We start from the raw sequence: 26,592 nt of genomic DNA, 5'->3' as shown, positions 1-26,592 counted from the left end.
GTTTTACTGTTATACATTTCCAAATTATAATTATCTTAAAATTAAATTTTGACTGTTCGGAAAACGGGTATTCCCGCACTCGACTCTAATGTCCCTATGTATTCAGCTAAAAAGTTGAAAGAATAAATAGAGGTAGCTGAACTTTTTGTGCTGCGCTTTTTTTGTGTTGTACCTGTACCCCCAGGGGTACGGCAACAGAAGGGGGGGGGGGGGCACGTGTTGCTACTCATCTTGTTTATTTATTAGAAAAATATTCATGCCTGTTACGTAAATCTTTGAAGAAATGGGAAGTAGACATGTCCAGCTTCTTTTTCGATACTGATTTTCGTTGGCCATCTTGCTGAAAATGTTTTAATCGATTATATGAACCTATAGTGAGCATCTATGTTTTCTGAATGATTGATTTGACTAGAATTTTTTTTTTGCTTGACTGGAAATGGTTTAGCAAAGTAGAATACTTAGCAGGTATATTCTTAGTTTAACATTAACTCAATTAGTCGTTACAAGGCAAGAAATTTAATTGTTTCACATTCAAGATAAAGTAAACGCTTCCATTGTAAAACTAAATTTATGGTGAAAGAGAGCTGGTAACATAGAAGAAGACTTGTTTATTTGTGTTCATGAGTTTATAGTAATTTTTTTGGGTACTAAAATTTATTCTGATACTCTGAAATACAGAATCGCACCAATTGGAGAATTTGTGAATAAACTTGAAAGCTATTTCCATGATTTTAAAAAAATCGAATGGATTAAAAAATTATTTAACATTATCAAAATATCCATGCAAGAAGGTTTGTCGCATAGAGAGACTCCTTGGAATTGGCTTCAGATTTGAAAACAAAAGGCGTGTACTACGACATAAATTTGGTTAGAAATGTGGATAGACAAACAACGGGTAGCGAGTATGGCTTTTGTTTGGTTACTTTTGGTCATCTTTACCCTTTTTATTACATGCCATCTAGGGTGAGGCTGAAAGTGAGGCCGGACAACCCAGTCCAGCAAGTCCCCCACGCCGTTCCAAAAAGGCGCCCTCAGCAGAAATCTGTGGCTGGAGTGGCGGTCCTTGCACGGTTTTGTGGTGGTTACAGAACAGGAATATAAAGAAATTACCTGTGGTTAGAGCGGTTTTCGGACGCTTGTAGCAAGCGAGTCCAGGATAGGCTCTGAGAATTTGGCAGAACCTAGTCGTTGCCGTTGTGGAGCCTTCAGACAGTACTTGGGGTAAGGTGAAGAAATCTCGATTCACGCCTGGCCTTAGGATCAAGCTTTATAACGGTCAAAGGAATATTGGAGCGCATCACAAGCGCCCGATTCTTTAATGAATCTTTTCGAGTGGTAAAAATGTGTGTCCGGTTTTAATACAAAAAAAATCTGAATTACATCTTGCTTTTCCCAACTTCATGTGAAGTTGGTTTTAAGAACATGTGTAAAAACATAAGGAAAAAAAGATTGACGACCAGGGAACCAAATTAGGATGATCTGCCATCTCATCACAACAAGTGTACCTTCTCATTGATGCAAGAAATATTATTTATAAAAAGAAAATTTATTTAGATTTTTGAATGAATAATTTTATTGTTTGTTTCTCGTAAATTTTTTTTTTAAGCGAGGGGGGCTCAGAGGCAGAGCTACGATCATTATTAAGGGGGTTACGCATATGCCCAAATTTTGGGGGAACACTGTAATAGAAGAACATAATTGTGCTAAGCCCACTAGAAACACTCATTGCAGTATTAACTCTTTCTCTCCTAACTGACGATACCAACGTTGATTCCAACAGAATGTGGTAAATAATTACGGAGAGAAAGAGTTAAAGCATTACAAAACAATAAAAGAAACGAGAAATTATAGAATGGATTTCTCTTCATAAAGTAAACGAATAATTTGAACAAAAACTTTTTTTTCTATGTTACTTGTTTTAATGTTGAGTTCTACAAAATGACTTTCCGAGGAAAAGATTATGAACAGTTTTTATATATAAAAATGTCATTGTAAAACAATGTGCTGTCTATATCAATATTCTTTCCATTACTTCAATATATGTAATAGAGTAGTACTTTATACATTGCAATTATAATATATATATTATTTCATCCATCATTCTTAACAGATTATAACCGTATTTTCTATGGTAAGTAGCTTCTTCAACTCAGGGACCAAGAAGGTGCTGGCAAGTCCACCCTTGACACTTTGGTCAGAATGTGGCCGAAATATAAATATTTCATTATTGAAATCATGGAGCTTTATATATTGCACTGGATCGCAAGACTGGGAAGAAGAAACAAAGGATGTTCTTAAGTAATAGTAAAACCCATCTCATTAATCAATAGGCATAATTATATACCATATAAAAAATGAACATAATATTATATTGAAATAAGTTTCTATGTAATAGCCAGGAACACATTTATTTTACTTATATACAAATTCTATGGCCTCCTTTAGTCGCGAAGCAACTATGAATCATCTCATGGGAATGAGATGAATGACTGGGCATTAGCTGTGGTCGGAACGATGTCGCCCACACATTAGTTCCCCCCCTCTCCACGCAGCTGATGTATCCAAAGGAACGGCAGTGCCTATACAGTTTGGGGTCAGCGGCGTCGCAGGTTCTGCCAGAGTGTAGCACTGGGTGCTGCAAACTGCCTTAGGGTCGCCAGCTCCTGATGTTTCCTCAGGGTTGACTCCCGAAGTCTTTGGTTTGAATTCAGAGTTTTCCTTCTCTTAGGTGGGTAGCCAGCCATGGCTAACGAGCCCCTCCTGCCCGAAGCTTACTGGTTAAGGCGCCAGTTACTCGCCTTTGCCCCTTCTCCTGTTAGTGAGAACAGTTCCGCCGGACTCAATATCTGAGCCACACGTGAAGTCCAGGAGTTGGACTGGTTGTCAGAGGTTATTTGAGACGCATGCCAATAGGAAGCATTTTATAGGTATTGGAGTGCTTACATCCATTACCACTTCCGGCTTGTATCAGTAAATTACAATTACAGATCGAGACCGAAGACTTAGCAGGCCATATAAATACTGGATAGGTTAACGAGAGTTCTACACTGTCTTTAGTAGCAACTGGGGGCACAGTGGCTGAGCGGTTAAGAGCTTGGGTTCGACTCCCGGTGAAGACTGGGATTTTGAATTTTTTAGGGCGACCCCATGTACACCTAACTCTAGTGGGTACCTCAAATTTAGTTGGTGAAAGTAAGGGCGGTTGGTCGTTGTGATGACCACATGACACCCTGCTCGTCAAGTATCCATTAGAGTTGGGTGGACTCAGGGCGCCCTAAAAATCACGAAGCTAAAAATCCCAGTCTTCACTGAAACAGGACTTGTTTCAATCGGTATATGTACATATACAGCTAAGAACAATAACTATGCAAAGCGACATTCACACTTTTCTTTACTATTTACCTCCCTTTAAATAAAAAAATAATTAGACTAAAGAATCAAAGAGTATCCTTTCTATAAGAGATAAAAAACACTTACCGCTGATTTAGTCTTCACTCAGTTCCTATTTCTTGACGGTTATTCATTATACGCCTGGCCCTGATTGGTTAGATTCGGAGACTTTCACTACAAGAGAAAACACAAAGTTATAATATAATATAATATAATGTTAATAAATGTTATATGTATATATATATATATATATATAATTAGCAAATCAGCATGTTGTTATGGAGTGTTTATGCGAGTTTGTATTGGCTGAATAGCATTTGAATTAACCTTGCGTAAGTCCAGAGCAGAATAAAGAAAAGGGGGGAGTGGAGGAAGTTGCAATAGAGGGCAGGTCAGAGACTGAAAGACATAAGAAATTGTATATTGTTGTTTTTTTGAAGAAAGTTGTATATTATTAAAAATTTTCAAACATTTTGGTATGTCACTTGTATAACTACATACATTGGCATTGAAAGCTGTAACTTAGCTGCTTCTCAAGAGCATGCTCAGACTTTGGCCTTACCATCAATACAACAAGACTGAAGTCTTATATCTACCTGCTCCTTGGAAAGCCTACTCGGATCCAAGCATCACTATAAATGGACAGGATATAAACGCAGAGGACAAATTCACATATCTTGGCAGCACACTCTCCAGAAATGGAAAAATTGATAGTGAAATCGACCTGCGTATCGCCAAGGCCAGTGCATCCTATGGCAGACTGTCTAAAAATGTCTTGAACAGACGTGTTATCACCACAAACACAAAGCTAGGGGTCTATAGAGCCGTCATCCTCCCTACATTGCTCTATGCCTCAGAAACATGGACAGTGTACAGTAAACATGCAAAGAAACTGAACCACTTCCACATGACATGTCTGAGAAAAATACTAAATGTCAAATGGCAAGACAAAATACCAGATACAGAAGTCCTTCGAAGAGCGTGTCTGCAAAGCATCCACACAATCCTGATGCAGTCCCAGCTGCGATGGGCAGGTCACGTCTGCAGAATGGAAGACCACCGCATCCCTAAACGACTCTATTATGGCCAACTATACGAAGGAAAGCGCTCGCAAGGAGGGAAAAGAAAGCGCTTCAGGGACACCCTCAAAGCTTCTCTGAAGGCGTTCAGCATAGACCCAGCCACCTGGGAGACAGAGGCACATGACAGAGCATCATGGCGTCGCGCAGTGAAAACTGTCGCACAGGTTGCTGAGGAAAAAAGAACAACGCTGGCAGAAGAAAAAACGCCAGAAAAGAAAAGCAAGGCAAACGACACTAGCTCCAGCTGAAATAACCTGCCCAGTGTGCGGCCGAAAATTCAAGGGCTCACATAGGTCTCACCAGCCACATGAGGAGACACAAAACCCCAGTGCAAAGCCCTCAGCCCCCTGGATGACAAAGTGGTCATCATCGAACCAAGATGGACGAACTATATATATATATACATTGGCATTGAAAGCTGTAACTTAGCTGCATATCTACCAATAAAAAATTGAAGCTTAATTATTTCAAAAGAGGAGTTCAAGCTTGATTGATGAATTTCAAAACTTTAAAAAAGTATTACGTCTACAATGTTAAACTAAATATATATATATATTTGAAATTATAAAGCTTATATTAAGTGTAATTGTATCAATTAGTTAGGATCAGTCATGTAATTAAATTTGTAATAGACCTAGACTATCAATAAAAAAAAGGACATGTATTCGAACTTATGGCTCAAGCTTTCTCATGATTCTCAAGCCAACACGGTATCCACTCCCTTAGTGGAGTGCTTATAAACATGGAAGATTGTATACATATATATTTTTTCTATTGTCTCGACCTATTTTTCAGGTTTGTGTTCACTAAGACTCAGACGACGACTTTTAAAGTGGTATAATTCATCTTATATCACCATTTCAGTCAATTACAATTTTTCCCTTATTCGAGATACCAAAAAATTTTTTTTTATTACAAATAGTTTATTAACTAACTGGTTATTTTTTTTAGTGATTCTTGTGTTGTCAGATAAAATAAAAAGTTGTGCGAAAATTCAGCTTGATCCGAGATTGTGTGTGGGAGAAATCACGTGTATAAACTTTTTACTAGACAGACAGACTGACAGACAGACAGACAGAGTAAGTTGAAATAAATTTTTTAACTGGATGTCTTTAGGCTATCTGTATTTAGAGTTCAAAGTGGCCTTACATTTTTAGACATAAGTCCAGATAGTATTTGTCAGTGCTGGATATTTCTTGGTGGTCTGGAGTTATAACCCAACAATGCATCTCATAAAAGAATTAGGAGCTGGATTATAACCACAACTATACCTAAGAACTCTATCCATTTTCCATAGAGGCATTTGACATACATTCCATCAGTGCCTCTGTGGCAGACTGATCCACCAGGGTACTCCACCCATCCACGTTTCAGGTTCATTCTCAAAAAGTCTTCTCTGAGAATGGTGAGATCACAGGCATCCACGAACAAGCCATCCACATCTGGACATCCTGGAATAACCTGTCAACAAAAAGAGTCAGTTTGAAATCATTTTCTTTTTTTTTTAAACGAATTATTAATGGACCTCATTCACCAATCGTAAACAAACAACATTTAGCCACGTGTTGCTCTATATCTTCTATATAATTTACGATCTAATGTTTAATTTATGATGGTTGTCACGTGACACTTTTTTCTGTTGTTTTATCAATAAGATCACATGACTAAATGTTGTTTGTTTACTATTGGTGAATGAGATCCATTATTCATTAGAAGGCGAACTAGTCACGTGACATAAAGTCGTAGCACGAAACCTAACAAGCTTGGAGAGTAGGAAGTACACATGCCAGCAGTCGAGTTAAGTAAAACATCGGTAGTGCCTCATGGGTCCGATCAATGCTAAGTAAGCTTGAATGAACAGTGACAGCTATTGAACTCTAGATGGCATGGGAGTTAAAAGTGTCGAATTAAACTCTGAACAGATGCTAAAAATGTCTTCCTTTTTTTTTATTAAAATATAATACTAATGACCCAATCAGAGACTCTCACTTTCCTATTGCAACATATTAAAGAAAGAAACAAACTATTCATTAAAAAAAGGTTTATGTAAGGAAAAAAAACAACATAACATAACTGCCATTTATATCAATACTCAAGGAACAAGGTCTTTTTTTCAATAAAAACAAAAATACTACAGTTTTTTTTTTAAATATATAGCGCTACTTTCATGCTTATAGCATGCTCTGAGAGCTGTGGTCCAATCTCATTTGTGGACCAGTGGAGAGGGGGATAGGGGGGTATTTGGGAGAAGGTTTTCCGTGCTGCCATTGGGTGCTCAGTAAACACAGCTCTGCTCGAATCAGGTGTTTAGCGTTAAGCCCCCTTCATATGTAACCTATCCAAGCCAAGTTCAAGCGTACTTAGCCTCTCGACAGGCTTCCCATAATTAATTAATTACAACTAGTTGATCACCAAATTGTTGTGTTTTTTTTTTAAATTGATTCATTTACAATCATCGACTATGAATGATTGTCTAAAATTTAACGTGATCCAAGAATGGGAAGTAAGAGACAAAAATTGGACAAAACGTAAAAATTTAAATAATCTCACATGTACGTTCATATCTATCGATAAGTATCATTTATTTCCCTTTTTCGACGCCAAACAAAATAATTAATTACCAATTATCACTAATTGATTTATTATTTGATACTTTTTTTTTATTCGTGTTTTTGATTGGTACAAAAAATAATTGTATTTAGTTTTAAATTGATCCAAGAATCGGTGTGGGAAAAAATAATGCGTACACGAATTGTACCAGACAGATTGAGTTGATCTAAGCTATATAAAATTGGTTGAAGAAAGAATTAGTTTGGTAGTCTCAACACCGAATATACCTTTGAACTTTGGTTCCTGGGAATAATGGTCCAGAGCAAATAGAAAAGTAAAATGGCCGAAACACACGACAGTCTTGCCCACCAACTGTTGACACATTTATAAAATATCATCTGGAAATATAAAAAAATAAATCAAGAAAAAGAAATTAACAAAAGAGCTCCTGAAAACTCAAAAGTCCAAAATGTTCTTCTATCTTCATCTTTCGTTTCGTTGCATTGCACTCCGACTAATAGCAGTTTTGTCAGATCTTTTCAGAAACCTCAAGCAGGTGGAACAAAGGAGGGGGTATCCTACTTACTTCAGGAGGCTGAGTGGATAAGCGCTTTGCTTCCGAACCTGGGGATCCTGGGTTCGAATCTTGATGAAGACTGGGACTTGGGTTTCGGGATTTTTAGAGCGCCCCTGAGACAACTAAATCTGAGAAGACCATTATTCTTCAAGGAAGTCGCGGTGGACAAGTGGTAAAGCGCTTGGGTTCCTAACCAAGGGGTCCCGAGATCGAATCCTGATGAAGACTGGGATTTTAATTTCGGGATAATTAGGGCGCCGCTGAGTCTACCCAACTATAAGAACCTGACTTAAGTTGGGGAAAGTAAAGGGAGTTGGTTGTTGTGCTGGCCACATGACACCCTGCTCGCTAACGGTTGCCCAAAGAAACAGATGACCTAAACATCATCTGCCCTATAGATCTCAAGGTCTGAATTGGGGAACTTTACTTACCGACTCCAAGCAGCCATTTTATGTTAAGAAAAACCTTTCATAATTTCTAAATTATCTCGCTACTTCAACTGCATCTTTCAGACTTTTCAGATATGAAGAGTTCCACATCTTAGCCCATACATGCTGCAGGGTCACACATGGTCAAGGTTTGTATTCGATATTTAAGTTGAGCCGATGTGCTGCCCATATGAATCCCTCGTAAACCAAGTTCACAGAAACAGATGACCTTTACATCGTCTGCTTTATAGATCGCAAGATCTGAAAGGGGAACTTTTTTTTATCTTAGTGGAGGTTGGAACTCAGGATTCTCGTAATGACATTCGAAAGCGTATACCACACTGCCCGTCAGCATCCTTCTTCCTTGATTAGTCTAGAGTGACTCTAGTGTATCAACTTTTCGAAATCAATGACTTGCACATGTCATAAAATTCACACGTGTTGAACGTGTATTGAAGTAGGCCTCCAGACTTGCACCTATCATTACTTACCACACTTTCCATTGTTTTATACACGCATGTTTTATTTCTATGGTTTCTATTAACATGGTTACATGACTTGCCGCAGCACCCCTACGGTATAAGTCAAGGGACATAATAATCAGTACGTAAGGAATCGTTACGATGAAGTGTATTATATTAATGGAAGTTAACGTAACGATTACACACTTGCAAATTCATGTGTATATGGTTATTTGATAAAAAGGAGATGCAGTCGTGGGCTCTATACGATGTTTTAGTAATGATTTTAATTATTATAAATTTTTATGATACCAAAATGGTCACTAAAATATGAATAACCATAAATGTATATTACTAGAATCGTGTGATATTTAGAGAGAGTGCATTGTGTAAACTAGTTTATATTCTTCAAACAGCATAAAATACTGTAAATACCTAAATAGATTGTATTTTCTTGTAACATGCATAAATCCAAATGCAGATCTAGAAAGCTAAAACAAGCAAACCTTTAGTGCATCCGAGGAATTAGTAAACATTATAGAAAGCAGTTGTGTCGTAACGCAAAGAAGCCCTCATATGATATTGTCTAGGGGCCCAAACAACACTCTAAGAGACTTTCATACAATAGTGTGTAAGGCCTAAACAACACTACTGGTGTGTGTCATAATGTGTTTATCACCAGGTAGAGTCACCCAGGTTTGTCAAGATCGTCTGCCGTGTTACACCTGGCACAAAATCATATGTAGGCCTAGGTCTCTTATATGAATGGTATAGCCAAGTCGGAGAGAGGTGGAGGGGGTACACTGCCAGGTGTGCGGTGGAGGGGGTACACTGCCAGGTGTGCGGTGGAGGGGGTACACTGTACCTACCTATATCTTCATGTGTTCCATTATATTGTGTTATTATTGGCTAAGTAGTAGAACTGTTAAACGGTTAAATATTATAGAGAGAAATACAAAAATAAATATATAAATATATATATATAGCCACATCTCTCATTAAGTGGCATTTATTTCCCTTATTTTGAAAACAAAGAAGATAATTAATCACCAACATTTAAATTATTTTTTTATTGATTCATGTGTGTCAGGTTTAAAGAAAAATTGTTCAAAGTTTTAACTTGATCCGAGAACGGGAAATAAGAGAGAAAACACCTTCATATTTTGTACCAGACAGAGCGAGTTGATATAAGCTTAGTACTAGACGGACAGAGTGAGTTGATATAAGCTTTGTACCAGACAGACAGAGCGAGTTGATATAAGCTTTGTACCAGACAGACAGAGTGAGTTGATATAAGCTTTGTACCAGACAGACAGAGTGAGTTGATATAAGCCTTGTACCAGACAGACAGAGTGAGTTGATATAAGCCTTGTACCAGACAGACAGAGTGAGTTGATATAAGCTTTGTACCAGACAGACAGAGTGAGTTAATATAAACCTTGTACCAGACAGACAGAGTGAGTTGATATAAGCCTTGTACCAGACAGACAGAGGGAGTTGATATAAGCCTTGTACCAGACAGACAAAGTGAGTTGATATAAGCTTTGTACCAGACAGACAGAGTGAGTTGATATAAGATTTGTACCAGACAGACAGAGGGAGTTGATATAAGCCTTGTACCAGACAGACAGAGTGAGTTGATATAAGCCTTGTACCAGACAGACAGAGTGAGTTGATATCAGCTTTGTACCAGACAGACAGAGTGAGTTGATATAAGCTTTGTACCAGACAGACAGAGTGAGTTGATATAAGCTTTGTACCAGACAGAAAGAGTGAGTTGATATACGCTTTGTACCAGACAGACAGAGTGAGTTGATATAAGCTTTGTACCAGACAGACAGAGTGAGTTGATATAAGCTTTGTACCAGACAGACAGAGTGAGTTGATATAAGCCTTGTACCAGACAGACAGAGTGAGTTGATATAAGCCTTGTACCAGACAGACAGAGTGAGTTGATATAAGCTTTGTACCAGACAGACAGAGTGAGTTAATATAGACCTTGTACCAGACAGACAGAGTGAGTTGATATAAGCCTTGTACCAGACAGACAGAGGGAGTTGATATAAGCCTTGTACCAGACAGACAGAGTGAGTTGATATAAGCTTTGTACCAGACAGACAGAGTGAGTTGATATAAGCTTTGTACCAGACAGACAGAGGGAGTTGATATAAGCCTTGTACCAGACAGACAGAGTGAGTTGATATAAGCCTTGTACCAGACAGACAGAGTGAGTTGATATCAGCTTTGTACCAGACAGACAGAGTGAGTTGATATAAACTTTGTACCAGACAGACAGAGTGAGTTGATATAAGCTTTGTACCAGACAGACAGAGTGAGATGATATAAGCTTTGTACCAGACAGACAGAGTGAGTTGATATAAGCCTTGTACCAGACAGACAGAGTGAGTTGATATAAGCCTTGTACCAGACAGACAGAGTGAGTTGATATAAGCTTTGTACCAGACAGACAGAGTGAGTTAATATAAACCTTGTACCAGACAGACAGAGTGAGTTGATATAAGCCTTGTACCAGACAGACAGAGTGAGTTGATATAAGCTTTGTACCAGACAGACAGAGTGAGTTAATATAAACCTTGTACCAGACAGACAGAGTGAGTCGATATAAGCCTTGTACCAGACAGACAGAGTGAGTTGATATAAGCTTTGCAACAGACAGACAGAGTGAGTTGATATAAGCTTTGTACCAGACAGACAGAGTGAGTTGATATAAGCTTTGTACCAGACAGACAGAGTGAGTTGATATAAGCTTTGTACCAGACAGAAAGAGTGAGTTGATATACGCTTTGTACCAGACAGACAGAGTGAGTTGATATAAGCTTTGTACCAGACAGACAGAGTGAGTTGATATAAGCTTTGTACCAGACAGACAGAGTGAGTTGATATAAGCCTTGTACCAGACAGACAGAGTGAGTTGATATAAGCCTTGTACCAGACAGACAGAGTGAGTTGATATAAGCTTTGTACCAGACAGACAGAGTGAGTTAATATAGACCTTGTACCAGACAGACAGAGTGAGTTGATATAAGCCTTGTACCAGACAGACAGAGGGAGTTGATATAAGCCTTGTACCAGACAGACAGAGTGAGTTGATATAAGCTTTGTACCAGACAGACAGAGTGAGTTGATATAAGCTTTGTACCAGACAGACAGAGGGAGTTGATATAAGCCTTGTACCAGACAGACAGAGTGAGTTGATATAAGCCTTGTACCAGACAGACAGAGTGAGTTGATATCAGCTTTGTACCAGACAGACAGAGTGAGTTGATATAAACTTTGTACCAGACAGACAGAGTGAGTTGATATAAGCTTTGTACCAGACAGACAGAGTGAGATGATATAAGCTTTGTACCAGACAGACAGAGTGAGTTGATATAAGCCTTGTACCAGACAGACAGAGTGAGTTGATATAAGCCTTGTACCAGACAGACAGAGTGAGTTGATATAAGCTTTGTACCAGACAGACAGAGTGAGTTAATATAAACCTTGTACCAGACAGACAGAGTGAGTCGATATAAGCCTTGTACCAGACAGACAGAGTGAGTTGATATAAGCTTTGCAACAGACAGACAGAGAGAGTTGATATAAGCTTTGTACCAGACAGACAGAGTGAGTTGATATAAGCTTTGTACCAGACAGACAGAGTGAGTTGATATAAGCTTTGTACCAGACAGAAAGAGTGAGTTGATATACGCTTTGTACCAGACAGACAGAGTGAGTTGATATAAGCTTTGTACCAGACAGACAGAGTGAGTTGATATAAGCTTTGTACCAGACAGAAAGAGTGAGTTGATATACGCTTTGTACCAGACAGACAGAGTGAGTTGATATAAGCTTTGTACCAGACAGACAGAGTGAGTTGATATAAGCTTTGTACCAGACAGAAAGAGTGAGTTGATATAAGCTTTGTACCAGTCAGACAGAGTGAGATGATATAAGCTTTGTACCAGACAGACAGAGTGAGTTGATATAAGCCTTGTACCAGACAGACAGAGTTGATATAAGCCTTGTACCAGACAGACAGAGTGAGTTGATATAAGCTTTGTACCAGACAGACAGAGTGAGTTGATATAAGCTTTGTACCAGACAGACAGAGTGAGTTGATATAAGCTTTGTACCAGACAGAAAGAGTGAGTTGATATAAGCTTTGTACCAGACAGAAAGAGTGAGTTGATATACGCTTTGTACCAGACAGACAGAGTGAGTTGATATAAGCTTTGTACCAGACAGACAGAGTGAGTTGATATAAGCTTTGTACCAGACAGAAAGAGTGAGTTGATATACGCTTTGTACCAGACAGACAGAGTGAGTTGATATAAGCTTTGTACCAGACAGACAGAGTGAGTTGATATAAGCTTTGTACCAGACAGACAGAGTGAGTTGATATAAGCTTTGTACCAGACAGAAAGAGTGAGTTGATATACGCTTTGTACCAGACAGACAGAGTGAGTTGATATAAGCTTTGTACCAGACAGAGTGAGTTGATATAAGCTTTGTACCAGACAGACAGAGTGAGTTGATATAAGCTTTGTACCAGACAGACAGAGTGAGTTGATATAAGCTTTGTACCAGACAGAAAGAGTGAGTTGATATACTCTTTGTACCAGACAGACAGAGTGAGTTGATATAAGCTTTGTACCAGACAGACAGAGTGAGTTGATATAAGCTTTGTACCAGACAGACAGAGTGAGTTGATATAAGCTTTGTACCAGACAGAAAGAGTGAGTTGATATACGCTTTGTACCAGACAGACAGAGTGAGTTGATATAAGCTTTGTACCAGACAGACAGAGTGAGTTGATATAAGCTTTGTACCAGACAGTAAGACTGAGTTGATATAAGCTTTGCAATAAAAAAGATTGCCTCCAAGTCCAAGTCCAGTAAAGACATGCTTAAAGGGGACTGGATCAACACTGACCAGCCACGTCACAACCTGTGGGTAAAGGAGACCGACAGCTCGATCCCACATCACATGTCTGTTGTCAGAGGTGTGAGAGGCACGAAAAAATCAAGTAATTTGCAAAAATCTTCTTTAGTAGGACCATGTCAAGAAAAGTATAGGTCAAGCTGGTGGCATGGGCCGCATGTTTGTTCCTTTGATTCGTTTCTTCTCTACAAACGTATCTAGTACTCAATGACCAACAGTCGTACAGCTTCAGTTACTTCTAGAGATGTGTGGCCACAAAAGCATCCATAATACACTTTCAAAAAAAATCACAAACTGGATTTATTCTCCAGACATATATTATTGTTAAAGCTTTTCTATAGCGCTACTTTCATGCTTATAGCATGCTCAGAGCGCTTTTGGTCCAATCTCATTTGTGGACCGGTGGGGGGGGGGGGGGGGGAGGGGGTATTTAGGAGTTGGTTTTCCGTGCTGCCTTTAGGCGCTCAGTAAACACAACTCTGCCCGAGTCGGGTGTCGAACCTCGAGCCCCTTTCTAGGTAGCCAAGCCAAGCCTCTCGACCACGCTTCCCATGCATATGCACCTTTAAATTTAATATTAAAAAAGCTACATAAATCTATATACAGTTGTAACTGTAACAGGGCCGGATTTAAGTAAGAGGAGGCCCTGGTGCAGGATTTTAATGGAGGCCCCTACACGTTTTCGAAAACTTTAGTAAAAAACACTTATTATTATTTCTAAAAGCAGGCAATATTGTAGAGGAAAGAGTTTGGTTTAATAGAGTTAAAGGGTATTTGTTAATTTAAACTCATACTTACTATGCGTAGTTTAGTTTTAAAAATATGTTTATTTTTTGAGTTTGTGGAGGGTGAGGCCCTAAGTTGATGCACTGCCTTAAATCCAGAGTTGCATTTATATATTACGAACCAACTAGAAGCGAACACCTCTTAAAACCACGACAGTGTTGCCAAACGTAAGATTTCAGGTATTGTCAGTAACAAGCAACAGAAAATGGAGTTTTTTTTTTTTTTTTTTTTTTTTTTTTTTAATCTCATGGAAAGAACCGCTAATTACTGCCATTTATCATCAAAATACAGGGTTTAGCTACTTTTCTGTTATATAAAACAAAATTAATGAATTAGCACTAAACAATTAATTTAATTAATTAACTGGTTAATTTTTAGATTGATCCGTGTATTTTCATCGATTAAGAATAATTGTGCGAAATTTCAACTACTTGATCCGAGACTGGGAAGTGGGAGAAAAAAAAAGGTTTCAAAACATAATAAGGGGATTAAATCCATATATACATCCATATCGCTCATTAAGTAGCATTTATTGCCCTTAATTTGATATGAAACCAAATAAAAAATCACCAAAAATTAATTGACTAATCGGTGATTTTTTTTTTTTATTGATAAATATCTTGTCAGGTTCAGTGAATACTTTTGCAAAAGGTTTCACTTGATCCGAGAATGGGAAAAGGAAGAATAAACGTGTTCAAAATGTTTACCAGACAGACAGACAGAGTGAGTTGATATAAGCTTTTAAAAATGAGAAAAACAAATGTTCAACAACAAAAAAAAATAAAGTTTCTGACCGTCGAAATTCGGATATTTTTTGTATCTCTCTTGTAGAGGCCCCTATCTTGTAGAGTCACTGAGGCAGTAGCCCCGCCTGGACGCCTGAAATCCAGCTCTGAACTAGAAAAAGTACAACACAAATTTGACTATCACAGAAAAAAACAACTTGAGAAACGTTTTAAAAAAAGATACTACTACTACTAACGTTGTCAAAGGCGGTGAAAGTATTCCATTGCAATAAATTTGAGTGAAGTTATTGAACATGGATCGATTGAGATAGAAAAGTGACGTCTTTGGTAGAAGGTGAAGCGTTAACCTTTTTTTTTTTTTTAATAGGTGAAAAAAAAAAAGTTATTGATTTTTTTAATGTGGAAATCTTTTATGTATGTCTACAGCAAGACCATTCATTTGATCGTGTTTAGAAGCTTGATTTAATGTCAAACAGTTGACATACGCTTTCTATATGTTTCCCAAGGGCTGAACTCGTGTTGTTTTGAAGTCATGGTGCTTTACAGCTTACAGTTGGCATCAGTTTTTTTTTATCTTAAATGCGAAGTAACATATCAGCTCAATAAGGACCTTTAAGTGAGTACACATACAATGTATAGTAATCTTTCTAGCTCAATTCGAATAAACTATCTACTTTTAAAAGTATCTTCTTGAAGTAGTTAAGATTGTTATAATACAAACAAAATTTGTAAGTACTAAATCATTAACTCTTTCTCTACGTAATTTCTTTCCATGTTCCGACGGAATTATTCATTTTGTTCATTTGTAGCTCACTTCCCTGTTGCGATTCAACTTCTAGAACTTTGTTTAAAAAAACAAAAATTAATTTAATGGGGTCATTCAACGATGGTATCGTCTAATCGGAGAGAAAGAGTTAATATAGGCTCTAGTCTCGGATACGAACCTTTCCCACAACCAACTCCAGCCGTCCTGCTGGGGGTTCAGGTTGGGATGTAATAATCTTCCATTTTCAATAAACATCGGTAACATGGAAGAAGCAAAATATAAAAAATATTTAAAAAACAAAGCAAAGCTAAGTTGTATATATTACATAAAGTGTGATTGTATCAATTAGTTTAGATTATTCATGTAATTAAATTTGAAATAGATTTAGACAAGCAATAATAAATCTGTGGGATTAGAAATTTTTTGTATAACTTGTTCTTTATAGCTAATTCATACTTTTAGCTTTCTCAATGCGCTATGACCCTATCAATATTTTGGAAATGGATGGGGAATAAAGAAGGGGGTATCCGGTTGAAGTTAAGCTTTTTGAATGCATTTTATAAAAGAAAATTGTAATACTTGAATTCGAATTCCAATTTTCAAGCATTCGCAAGCCAACACACTAACCACTGTGCTAATTAAAGATATCTATTTTTACTTTATAAATATTAAGCCGCGACCTAATTTTGTATACCAATGGGAGAAATTTAATTTAAACTTTGTGAAAAAAAAAAGATGAAATAAAAATAATGACTTATTGTGATGTCCAGCAGCCAATAGTAATTGTAGTTAGATTTGGCTACCTTTGAAAACATAACTTTTACTTCTTTTCCCAGTCATTTGTTTTTCATTTCGCATCAATATTAAAGCAATTTAGTTCGTTCCCGATACAACATTTGCTGGACATTCGTTCGCATGGCCTTAATGTTGATGCGAAATGTATATATGAGCGTAGCCAAGAGGGGTTTTGTGTTTAAAACCCCCCTCCACGGGGTTTAGAGCTAAAAACCACCACTTCAATATAAAAAAGCAAATTACACACTATGAGTGTAGCCAAAGGGGGAGGTTTTGAGTTTAAACCCCACTCCAGCAGGGTTTGAAGCTAAAAAAAATACCTCTTGAATATTTAAAAATGAAATTTCGCACTCAGAATGCTACGATCGTAGCCAAAATCTTAGTTTTGACATCTATTTGTATGTCATCCAAGTCTTATTTCATATTGCATATAATATACTTCGTATGTAAAATTGTGTATGTCAAACATATTGTTCATTTAAATAATTGTAGCCCACAGAATGCTGATGTAAAATGTATATATCGAGACATGTATCAATCAGTCTTAGTCATGACCAATTGTTGCAATGGAATTGACATGGTACAGAAAGATCCCAGCTATGACATTTAAAGACCGCATCACAAACCAAGAGGGTTACTGCAGCGATTGGACCCCATGATGACCTGCTAACTATCGTAAAAGAACGCAAGCTAAAAATCTACGGCTATATTACAAGGTCTTCGGGGCTAGCAGAGACCTTCCTTCAGGGAACAGTACCAGAAAAAAGAAGAGGCAGACAGAGAAAGCGATGGGGGGGGGGGGCAACATTAAAAGAATGGATGGGCCTGCCATTAAAGGAGGCTCTATCTAAAGCCAGCTAAAAATCTACGGCTATATGACAAGGACTTCGGGGCTTGCAAAGACCTTCTTTCAGGGAACAGTACCAGAAAAAAGAAGAGGCAGACAGAGAAAACGATATGGGGAAGGACAACATAAAAGAATGGACGGGCCTGCCATTAAAGGAGGTTCTATCTAAAGAAAAATACAGAGAGGAATGGAGAAAGACGGTCGACAAATCTTGCATGGTGCCCCAACGGTCCATCAGACTAAGGATAGATAACCTTCATAATACTTCAGCCCTTAGAAATGCTAACTATAAACATGGGTTATGTTCCTTAAAAGTAATGTCTTCCTTTTTTTTTAAGGTTATTTCCATCTCAGAAACATCCCGAGTTGGTGTTTTTGTTACCAGTGGAACGTAAGACACTAGAATGTGTGCCAGAGTACGAGGAGCTAAGATTGGACTTTTAGTCTGCAGCATTCTTTTGTTGGTAAGAGGAAAATAAAATGTGTTCAGGGGTAGGAAGAAGGAATAGAGACATTTGTTACGATTACATTTTGAACAGTGAACATATGAACTTCACAAAATTATTAAACCTTATTTTTTACTTTTATGGATGAGCTGAGTGGTAAACCGCTTGGCTTCCCGAACTGAGGAGTGCCAGGGTACAAATGCTGGTGAAGACTAACATTTTTAATTTCATTTTGGGATCTTTAAGGGCGTCTCGGAGTCCACCCAGCTATAATGGGAACCACTCATTAGTTGGGGAAAAGTAAAGGCGGTCGGTCATTGTGCTGGCCACAGGACCCATGGAAACATATGACATCATCTGCAAAGGGCTGTAAGGAGAGTTTTGTTATTAATTATAATCCTACATCCAAATTTGTCTACATTAGTAATTTATAAACTTGTGATAGAAGCCTTTAGGGTTTAAATAAGTAAAGTATTCTACTCGATTTTAAAATAGTTTTAATTTAATTATATTGAGATGTAATCTATATTTATGTAATGGACATTTTCATCAGCAGCTATAATTAACTAACCAAAATCTATATTATATACTGGTTTGTACATCTTTAGTTTGTATTATATACGATGGCGAAAAGTAAATCTTAATCGACCACCAGCGGACAACGGGTATGCTTTCCCCTTGATGTGGCAAAATGTGTAGGTCACAGCTGGGGCTGCGTAGCCTCGGGAAATACCACATTCCTCATTAATCTCGGACTTTAAGACATGCCTTATTTTTATTACGTATACAGAATATTAAATTTATTATCAATTCATTTGTAAAAATATATGAAATATCATTTGCGCACTTTTTAACATTGTAAAGTTAGATCTTTCGCTTCTATATAAAAGTTATGTTCATTATTTAGTTGGCCACAGGGATCTCTCAGTATGGCTTCCTTGACATTGTTTAGGGGGTCTATTTTTTTTGTATTAATCCCCTATTAGATGGTAGATCTCAATACATGTTTACATTTTGCGTTTGTTTACCTCATAGCGCCGCCACGAGTCTCGTTAGCGATGTTCCTTCTGTGACTATGATTCTGTATTTTGTCGCTAAAACAACAAACAAAAAAACAAGAAGATAGAATGTCAACCGGATGTTAAGACTGGAAAATGTAAACAAAGAGTAGATTACTGTGTTTAAAAGTTGTAGTGGCAATGCCGAATTTATCTTATCCATAGACCTATATATATAGTTCTATGATCTTATCTTCTATCTTATAACCATAGACATACACAAATATAGACTAGCCGAAGGAAGTAACTTCATGTAACTTGAAAACATGTATATCTATTGTATTCGGATTTCCGAATTATGAAAAATTGCATGATCTTCATTCTTAGAGATTAAACAAAACTACACTGCCTCCTTATTTACAATATATATAGGTTTGTATAGATATGAATACTTAACTTTTACACTGCTCATAAATGCTGTATAATAAAGTACACAAAATTGCAAGTCACAAATTTTCGTTTCATAAAACTCTTTAACCTGCCAGTCTATATTTATTTATGTCTATGGTTATATCATACAGACGTTACTTCAAAAAAGAAGAAGAGGATTACGTCCTACCCGTCATGCATCTAGTCATGTATCAAGTCATGCATCTAGTCCATGACCTAAATTCTGCCAAGCCATTGGTGTTCCTAGCTGGCTCACGCAACCCATTCCATGCTCTTATAGCACTAGGGAAAAAGGAGCATTTGTACACATTTGTCCCAGCTTACGGAAGGAATAATGTGCTTTTATCTTTATGTGTTGAGTGATTTGGAAAGTTTTCTTGGAATGAGTTTTTAAAAAGGTTTCAAAATGATCTTAAAGAATATTAAAACTTTAAAAAAAAAATGTTTCCCTTTCAGACTTTGCGATCTATGGGACAGATGGTGTTAATTTAAGTTCATTTGTTTCTGTGGTCGACGGTTAACGAGCAGGGTGTCACGTGGCCGGCACTACGACTATCCGCCTCAACTTTCCCCAACTAAAGTCAGGCACATATTAAAGTTGGGTGGACCCTGTGGCGTCCTCAAAATCCAGAAATTCAAAACCCCATTTCGCACATAGATTCGAATCCAGGACCCCAGGTTCGGAAGCCAAGCGCTTAACCACTCAGCCACCGCTCCCTATTTGAAGAAGAAGAATAGTCCACAGACCCTTGTATACTTACCCTGGCTCTCTTTAATAACCCTGTTGTATCATTAGTGTAAGGGGAACATCAGGAAAGGAAGCTGCTTATTATACATAGAGACCTCGTATAATGACTATACCCGATCACAGTGGCGTAGTTAGGAATTTGCCATCATTTGGGGGCCTGGGGGCTTTGATCTCTTGGGGGAGGGGGCTGCATTTTGCATAATATATAATATTTAATGTAAAAAAAAACACTCATTTGGGTGTCCCACTTAAGTGGGGGCCCGGGGGGATTTTCACCCTAGCTCTGCCCGAGCATTGCTAACTTTAATCTCCAGGTCTATCGTTTGGTAAAGGTCTGACCAGAGGCGTAGTGAGGAGGGGAGGGGGCACGATGCCATTGGCGCCAGCCTAAGGACGGCGCCACACGCAGCTTATATTTCTATGTTATGTTTATGGAAAATGGGGTAGTGACGCCAATAACGTACCTTGCACCGGGCGGATGTTTTTCTCACAAAGCCTCTGGATCTGACCTCAGGAGAAAAAAAGTAAGAAAAAGAATTGGGGTCGGGGGCGGCAGTGTGTTCTCTACCCTTAGATGATAGACTTATCTATCTTAAGTTCAGACCTGTCATGAACTTCGGTGGAGTCTAAAGTCTGTGGGAAAGAATGTTTAGTCATTGAAGCTTCGGAAATCCTGCAGGCTGGTTGATACCAAACAATAAGTGAGACATTCAGATTGTCTACAGTTCATCACATTGCCAATAGTTTCAAATATAAGATAGGAGCAAATTTCATGTAATAAATTGTTTGCAAATAAACAAAACTTAGTTAAAAGTTTCATTTTTGCTTTTCTATTTGTCTGCAGTGTCTACACCAGTGATTCCCAAAGTGGTCTATATAGACCCCCAGGGGTCTACGAAGACTTCCAGGGGGTCTATGAAAGTGAAAAAGTAAATTGGGGGTCTATGAGATGTCCATGGGGGTCTACGATAGTGGATTTTATTTAAGCAAGTCATGACTTTAATTTTCACACCCATTAATTTCAAACACTTAAAAAGATGTGTACCTTAGTTATAAATATTTATCCCGCTATTCAAATGTAAAATTGTATTTAATTTCAATATTTTTTAAATAGTTCATTGTGTCTACATCTTTAACAAAAAGAAATCTAGATTGTACAGCGTTTGTTTCCCATGTTTGGGTATAGCTGCAAAGCAGCAGAGGTTTGAATTCTGTTTTCCTTCGGCTAGGTAGGGTGTAAGCGAAGGCTAATGAGTCCCTCCTGCCCGAAGCTTACTGGTTTAGGCGCAGGAATTGAATAAGCTGGTCCTGAGACGTAAGCGAGCCCGGAGGCTTGCTGAACGGAAGGGTACCCCTGAAATCCGGCGGGAGTACAATCGGCTCTGTAGAGCCACGAGTGAGCTGGCCCAACGCGTCCGGTCGGACCATTGGAACGCTGCCTGCGCCGGGATGGATCTTCGGGATACCTCGAAAGCCTGGCGTCTTCTGCGAAACCTAGAGGCCAAAGACACAGCGCGAACGGCTGCCCCTCTATTGTCACCCGGAGGGCCGGTCTCGACGGTAACCAAAATGGCCGGCTTGTTGAATCGACATTTTGCTAAAATCAGCAAGCCCGAAAAGAAGTCTGCCATGTCCAAAGCCCTCAACAAAGAACGTAAGAGGCTCGAGAGGGAGCCGGATGAGCCGGAAAGCCAAGCAACGTGCAACGCGCCCTTCTGTCGTGCTGAGCTGGACAGAGCGATAGCTAAGTGCAAAAACCGAAAAGCTCCGGGGCCAGACAAGGTTACCCCCGAGATGGTAAAACACCTTGGGGGCATTGCGAGAGATAAACTCCTGGAGTTTATGAATCGAACCTGGGCAGAGTCCAGACTGCCCGGGGCCTGGAAGAGTGCTGTCATTGTACCAGTCCTTAAGAAGGGAAAAGACGCGACTAACGTGGAGTCCTACAGACCCATTTCACTAACCTCAACCCTTGGCAAAGTTGCTGAGCGAATGGTTAACGAGCGGCTAGTTTGGTGCTTTGAGAGTGCCGGTATCCTGGCGCCAGAACAGGCCGGCTTTAGGGCAGGCTTGAGCCCGATCGACCAGGTCACGACATTCGCACAGGAGGTGGCCGACGGGTTCCAGAGGTCCGAGAGCACATACGCGGTGTTCATAGACCTAAAACAGGCCTACGATCGTGTGTGGAAGCAAGGCCTCTATCTTAAGCTAAGAGCTATGGGTGTGCGGGGCAAAATATACAATTGGATACAATCCTTTCTGTCAGGGAGGAGCACACGTACAAAATACCAGCACTCCCTTAGCAAGCCAAAACAACAACTTAATGGCCTGCCTCAGGGCTCCGCCCTGTCCTGTACACTTTTCATAGCCTTTCTTAATGATTTGCCCAGCTCACTACGGTCCAAAAAACTGCTATATGCTGACGATATTGTCCTCTGGTCAACCGGGAAGAAAGCCGACCAAATTCAGGCGGCACTTCAAGCAGACCTCCATACCATCTCCTCGTATTGCGACAAATGGCAGATTCAGATAAACGTTGCCAAAACGACCTGGTCCCTGTTCAGCCTAGGAATCGACATCCTTAAGGCTCCATTCGAGCTTCAACTCGGTGGGCTGCGACTCCAGCGTGAAAATACGCCAAAATATCTAGGGGTGACCCTGGATAGAAAACTGTCAATGCTCCAGCACGTCCAGGAAGTTGAACGAAAAGCCTCGGAGAAGTTAGCGTTATTAAGAAAGCTGGCCAGCACAAAGTGGGGTGCCAAAGCTGACATGCTACGCACATTGTATCTAGGGGCAGTCAGATCACAAATCGAATACAGCTATACAGTTCAAGTATATGCTAGTAAAACTGCCCTCGAATCACTCGACCGGGTACAAGCACAGGCTCTACGGTTCATTTGCGGCACCTTTAGGACAAGCCCAACAAACGCTGCTGAAATTTTTACAAACGTGGCACCCTTACATCTTAGGAGGGAGAGGGCAGTACTTACGGCCTATGAGCGCTATAAAAGGGGCGACTCTAGGCTACCCACCTCAATTTTAGTGCGACAGTGGAGAGAGAGGAACCGCATTAAAATGCGATCGTTCCTACACATAGCGGCCAATTTGTCAAATACAGCTGGACTCTCCACTGATAGAATTCCTATTAGAAGAATCAGTACGTGCCCTCCGTGGAGGAGATTGCCGGCCCCACAAATAAACCTGTCCCTGTTAGGGCAAGAGGGAGCCACCAAGAGGCGATTAACACCTGCCATTCTCCAAAATTTGGCATCCATTACAATAAAGTCCTACCCATCAGATGCCATATTCTGTTATACCGATGGGTCGGTAATGAGGGACCCCGATAGATCGGGGTATGGGGCCCTTATTGTCTACCCCGACCGGACTGAACCAGATAGGCTCTCTGGTCCATGCGGCTACGCTGCATGCTCCATGGATGCCGAACTGACAGGGATAACTAGGGCGTTCGAGGCCATTAGGGCCCGAATGCTCGAACGCGAGACTAGCGCTACTACGGTGGTGTTGGTCACTGACTCTCGCTCCAGTCTCCTAGTTATGGGTGGCGGCGGGGGAGGGTCGCCCGTAATAGAAGAGGCAATCGGCGCCGCAGACAACATCCGCCGAGCTATTGGAGCTGTCGTTTATATGCAGTGGGCGCCTTCACATTGCGGCGTGAAGGGCAATGAAACGGCAGACGCCCTCGCAAGGGAGGGTGCAATGGCAGCCACACACCTCGAAGCACCAAGCACGTACTTACAAGCAACGGCACAAATCCGAGCACTCATTCATGAGAAGTGGTTAAAGTCCTGGGAGGAATCCGACAGAGCACGTGGTGTCTGGCAGCGCATGCGTCACCCAGATCGCGACGATCCATGGTGGCGACTGAGGAGGTCAGAGCAGTCAATAGTTGCGCAGTGCAGGACGGAACACTGTCCTATTGGGGCATACTTTGCCCGGTTCCGCACTAACTTTGACTCCCGATGCCGTCACTGTGGAGAGAGCGTCGAAACAGTGTCGCATGTCTTGTACGAGTGTCCCCAGCTCCGCGAGCTAAGGGGGGACTTGCCTGTGCAGTCACTCGACTTGTATGGTAGCTATGAGGCACTACGCCGGACGGCTAAGTTTCTTGCCAGAGCACTACGGGAGGACTAGTCCTTCCTGCTCTGATTTTTCAATAGGAGTTCATCTCAGGTTTAGGCGCAAGTAACTCGTCTTTGACCCTTCTCATGTTAGTAAAAGCAGTTCCACGGGCCCAATATTGAAGCTAGACGTAAAAGTTCAAGAAATACACGATAAACTCTTTGCGAAAACTTTGACAATTATGCTTCAGGCAAATTAATTAATTAATATTTAATGTTTGAAGGGCTACTTCATAGAACAACAAATTCCTATATGACACATAATATCCGTAGTAACGGATGATAAACATGCAAAAAAAAAAAAAAAAATTTCTAGTGTGTTTGGTTATTCCAGCAATACATATTAATTGTTATTTTAATTGGTTCAAATTTTAATTTTATCAGTAATAAAAAATAGATCTCTCAGATGTAGCTTCAAATTACTTTTTCACTCTTCGACTTACAGTTAGAAATTAGTTTAAAAAATGAAGTAATGAATCTGCAAAAATGCAATATAAGTTAAGTAGGGGGTCTACCGAAAACCAGAAAACATGACAAGGGGTCAACGAGACAAAAAAGTTTGGGAACCACTGGTCTACACCATTATGATAACAACAAACATTTATAATAAAGTACGCTTAGCAATTTTTTTTCCTAATATTTAGACTCATGTTAAAACCATTTTAAATTGTTGTGGTGTTTTGATTTCTTTTTTTCTAAACAGGTTATCGCATTGGTCTGCATGGCTGGTGGAGTTGTCCTGGTTTTGGGAAGGTCCGTGTACGGAGGGGAGTTAAGCTTCTTAAAACAAAGTGTCGGCGACGCTGCTTCAAGCTTTGGATTCTCACCCACTTTGGACACCAGCTTGTTGGATGTCATTTTTGTCACCATCCCCCTTGGCGCCGTGCTGATCTTCTTTGGACTTTTAATCTCAGTCATCTGCATCCTCGGGATAATTGGCTCATGTGGACAGTACTATAAGTTTATTATCGTTTACCTGGTTCTGACCTCCTGTCTGTTTTTCATGCAGATTGTTATCATCATCTGCGCTTACATCGACAGAACTCCGTTTGACAGCACCGTTAAGGATCTCCTCAAGCTCTCGCTCTCCGGCTACACCGGAGACACCGGAACTGACAGCCTGACTCTGGGATGGAACGCCATCATGACCTATAAAAAATGTTGTGGAGTGGACGGCTACAGTGATTTCTCCGTGGCCACAGGATGGTCAAAGCAGTACAAGGCGGTCAACATTGAAACCCCTATCATGTGCTGCATTACCAAAACTGCGGCAAAATCACTGACGTGCGCCATCACGGCTAATTATAAGACAGAGACGTATTACAACAGAGGCTGCTACGAGCACATCTGGGATTACGTCACTTCCGACACAGGGCTGATACTCTTCACTGTCTTTTTCATCGTCGTGCTGGAGTTCCTGTGCATCTTCTTTGCCGCTTGGTTGATCTGCAACAGGAGAAGTAAAGGCATCACTAAAGTAGGAGACTACAGCCGTTACAATTAGCCAGAATCTACAGGAGTCCAAAGTAAGAATGTATGAACAATGAAAAATATAGTAAAAATCCATTAACTTTAAGTAATGTTAGTATATATTTTGACATTTTAAAGCATTAAAAATATATATTTATTAATAGTTTATAACTTAAATGGATAAAATCAAAGACTTAACCCATGAATAGAAATGTTTATAATTTATAGACTAATTCCATAGTCCAATATTACAGCCATAAATAACTCAGAAATAATAACAGGGGCTCGAGTGTGTGACCTCCCCTTCATCTTCCTTTTATCTCTAAGTCTGTAGGACCGATGGAGCACCACATGTGATCTGTTGACTAGCTCTCTTCATGCCTCTCCTCTTTGCCAAGGCTAGAATATCCATCAAATGCCAGTGCAGACTTTGACTTTCCCTGACTGCCTGGTCTTATTTTCCCTGTAGTCTTCCCTTCAGAATGGACCTTTGAGAGCCCTTAGGACTTCGTGACACCGCCATACTTGAAATCTTCGCTTGTTTGACAATAGTCAGAAATATAGCGTGGAGCCCTATAGCCATTGTGATTGTGATTCGAAATTTTTCATTTGCTGTGAAGTCTTTTAGGGTCCGTAATCGATACAAACTTAGCACTGAAATGTCCATTTAGATCTAATTAGTAATGTAGCTGTAGGTACATCATTTAGTGTTAAAAGTATAACATTGAATGCATTTTTATTATTCTTTGATTACATATAAATGTTTTTCTGTTTTAAAATTATTACAATGTTTATTATTTATTAAATTTATAAAATGAGATTTTAAAATATTTATTTTAGTAGGCATTGGTTGCAAAATACTTGAATTGGAAATAGTATATGACGAATAATTTGGCAAAAATGGGGGGGGGGGGGGGGGGCGGGGCATGGAGGTTGATTGGCTAAGCGCTTGGCTTCCCCTGAAGA

The 26,592-nt window shown here is 39.5% G+C and overlaps 2 protein-coding genes across 4 annotated transcripts; one reads left to right on the top strand and one right to left on the bottom strand.

Annotated features, from left to right (window-relative positions):
* Positions 1-1,891: 1,891 nt before the first annotated feature.
* On the bottom strand, positions 1,892-18,980 carry LOC106067749 (uncharacterized). Of its 3 annotated transcripts, XM_013227006.2 has the most exons (7): positions 18,847-18,980; positions 15,909-15,965; positions 15,013-15,115; positions 7,310-7,420; positions 5,744-5,933; positions 3,478-3,564; positions 1,893-2,268 (listed from the first exon to the last, which is right to left on the bottom strand). In XM_013227006.2, the coding sequence occupies exons 1-6, from the start codon at positions 18,849-18,851 to the stop codon at positions 3,524-3,526; spliced, it is 507 nt and encodes a 168-aa protein (XP_013082460.2). In that variant the 5' UTR covers positions 18,852-18,980; the 3' UTR covers positions 1,893-2,268; positions 3,478-3,523. The 3 variants fall into 3 exon arrangements, 2 of the variants coding, with proteins under 2 accessions (XP_055874826.1, XP_013082460.2); XM_056018851.1 differs by lacking the exons at positions 15,909-15,965; positions 18,847-18,980 and adding an exon at positions 15,201-15,293 and having other exon boundaries at positions 1,892-2,268; XR_008776385.1 differs by lacking the exons at positions 15,013-15,115; positions 15,909-15,965; positions 18,847-18,980 and adding an exon at positions 8,924-9,207 and having other exon boundaries at positions 1,894-2,268.
* Positions 17,706-26,446, top strand: LOC106067748 (tetraspanin-9-like). The gene is made up of 2 exons (XM_056018850.1): positions 17,706-17,836; positions 24,860-26,446. The coding sequence occupies exons 1-2, from the start codon at positions 17,777-17,779 to the stop codon at positions 25,658-25,660; spliced, it is 861 nt and encodes a 286-aa protein (XP_055874825.1). The 5' UTR covers positions 17,706-17,776; the 3' UTR covers positions 25,661-26,446.
* The last annotated feature ends 146 nt before the right edge of the window (positions 26,447-26,592 follow it).

Source organism: Biomphalaria glabrata, chromosome 2, assembly GCF_947242115.1.
Source record: "Biomphalaria glabrata chromosome 2, xgBioGlab47.1, whole genome shotgun sequence".
Classification (NCBI taxonomy): Eukaryota; Metazoa; Mollusca; class Gastropoda; family Planorbidae; genus Biomphalaria; species Biomphalaria glabrata.
Note: the sequence above shows the minus strand (reverse complement) of the source record. Positions and strands in the feature narration are given on the sequence as shown.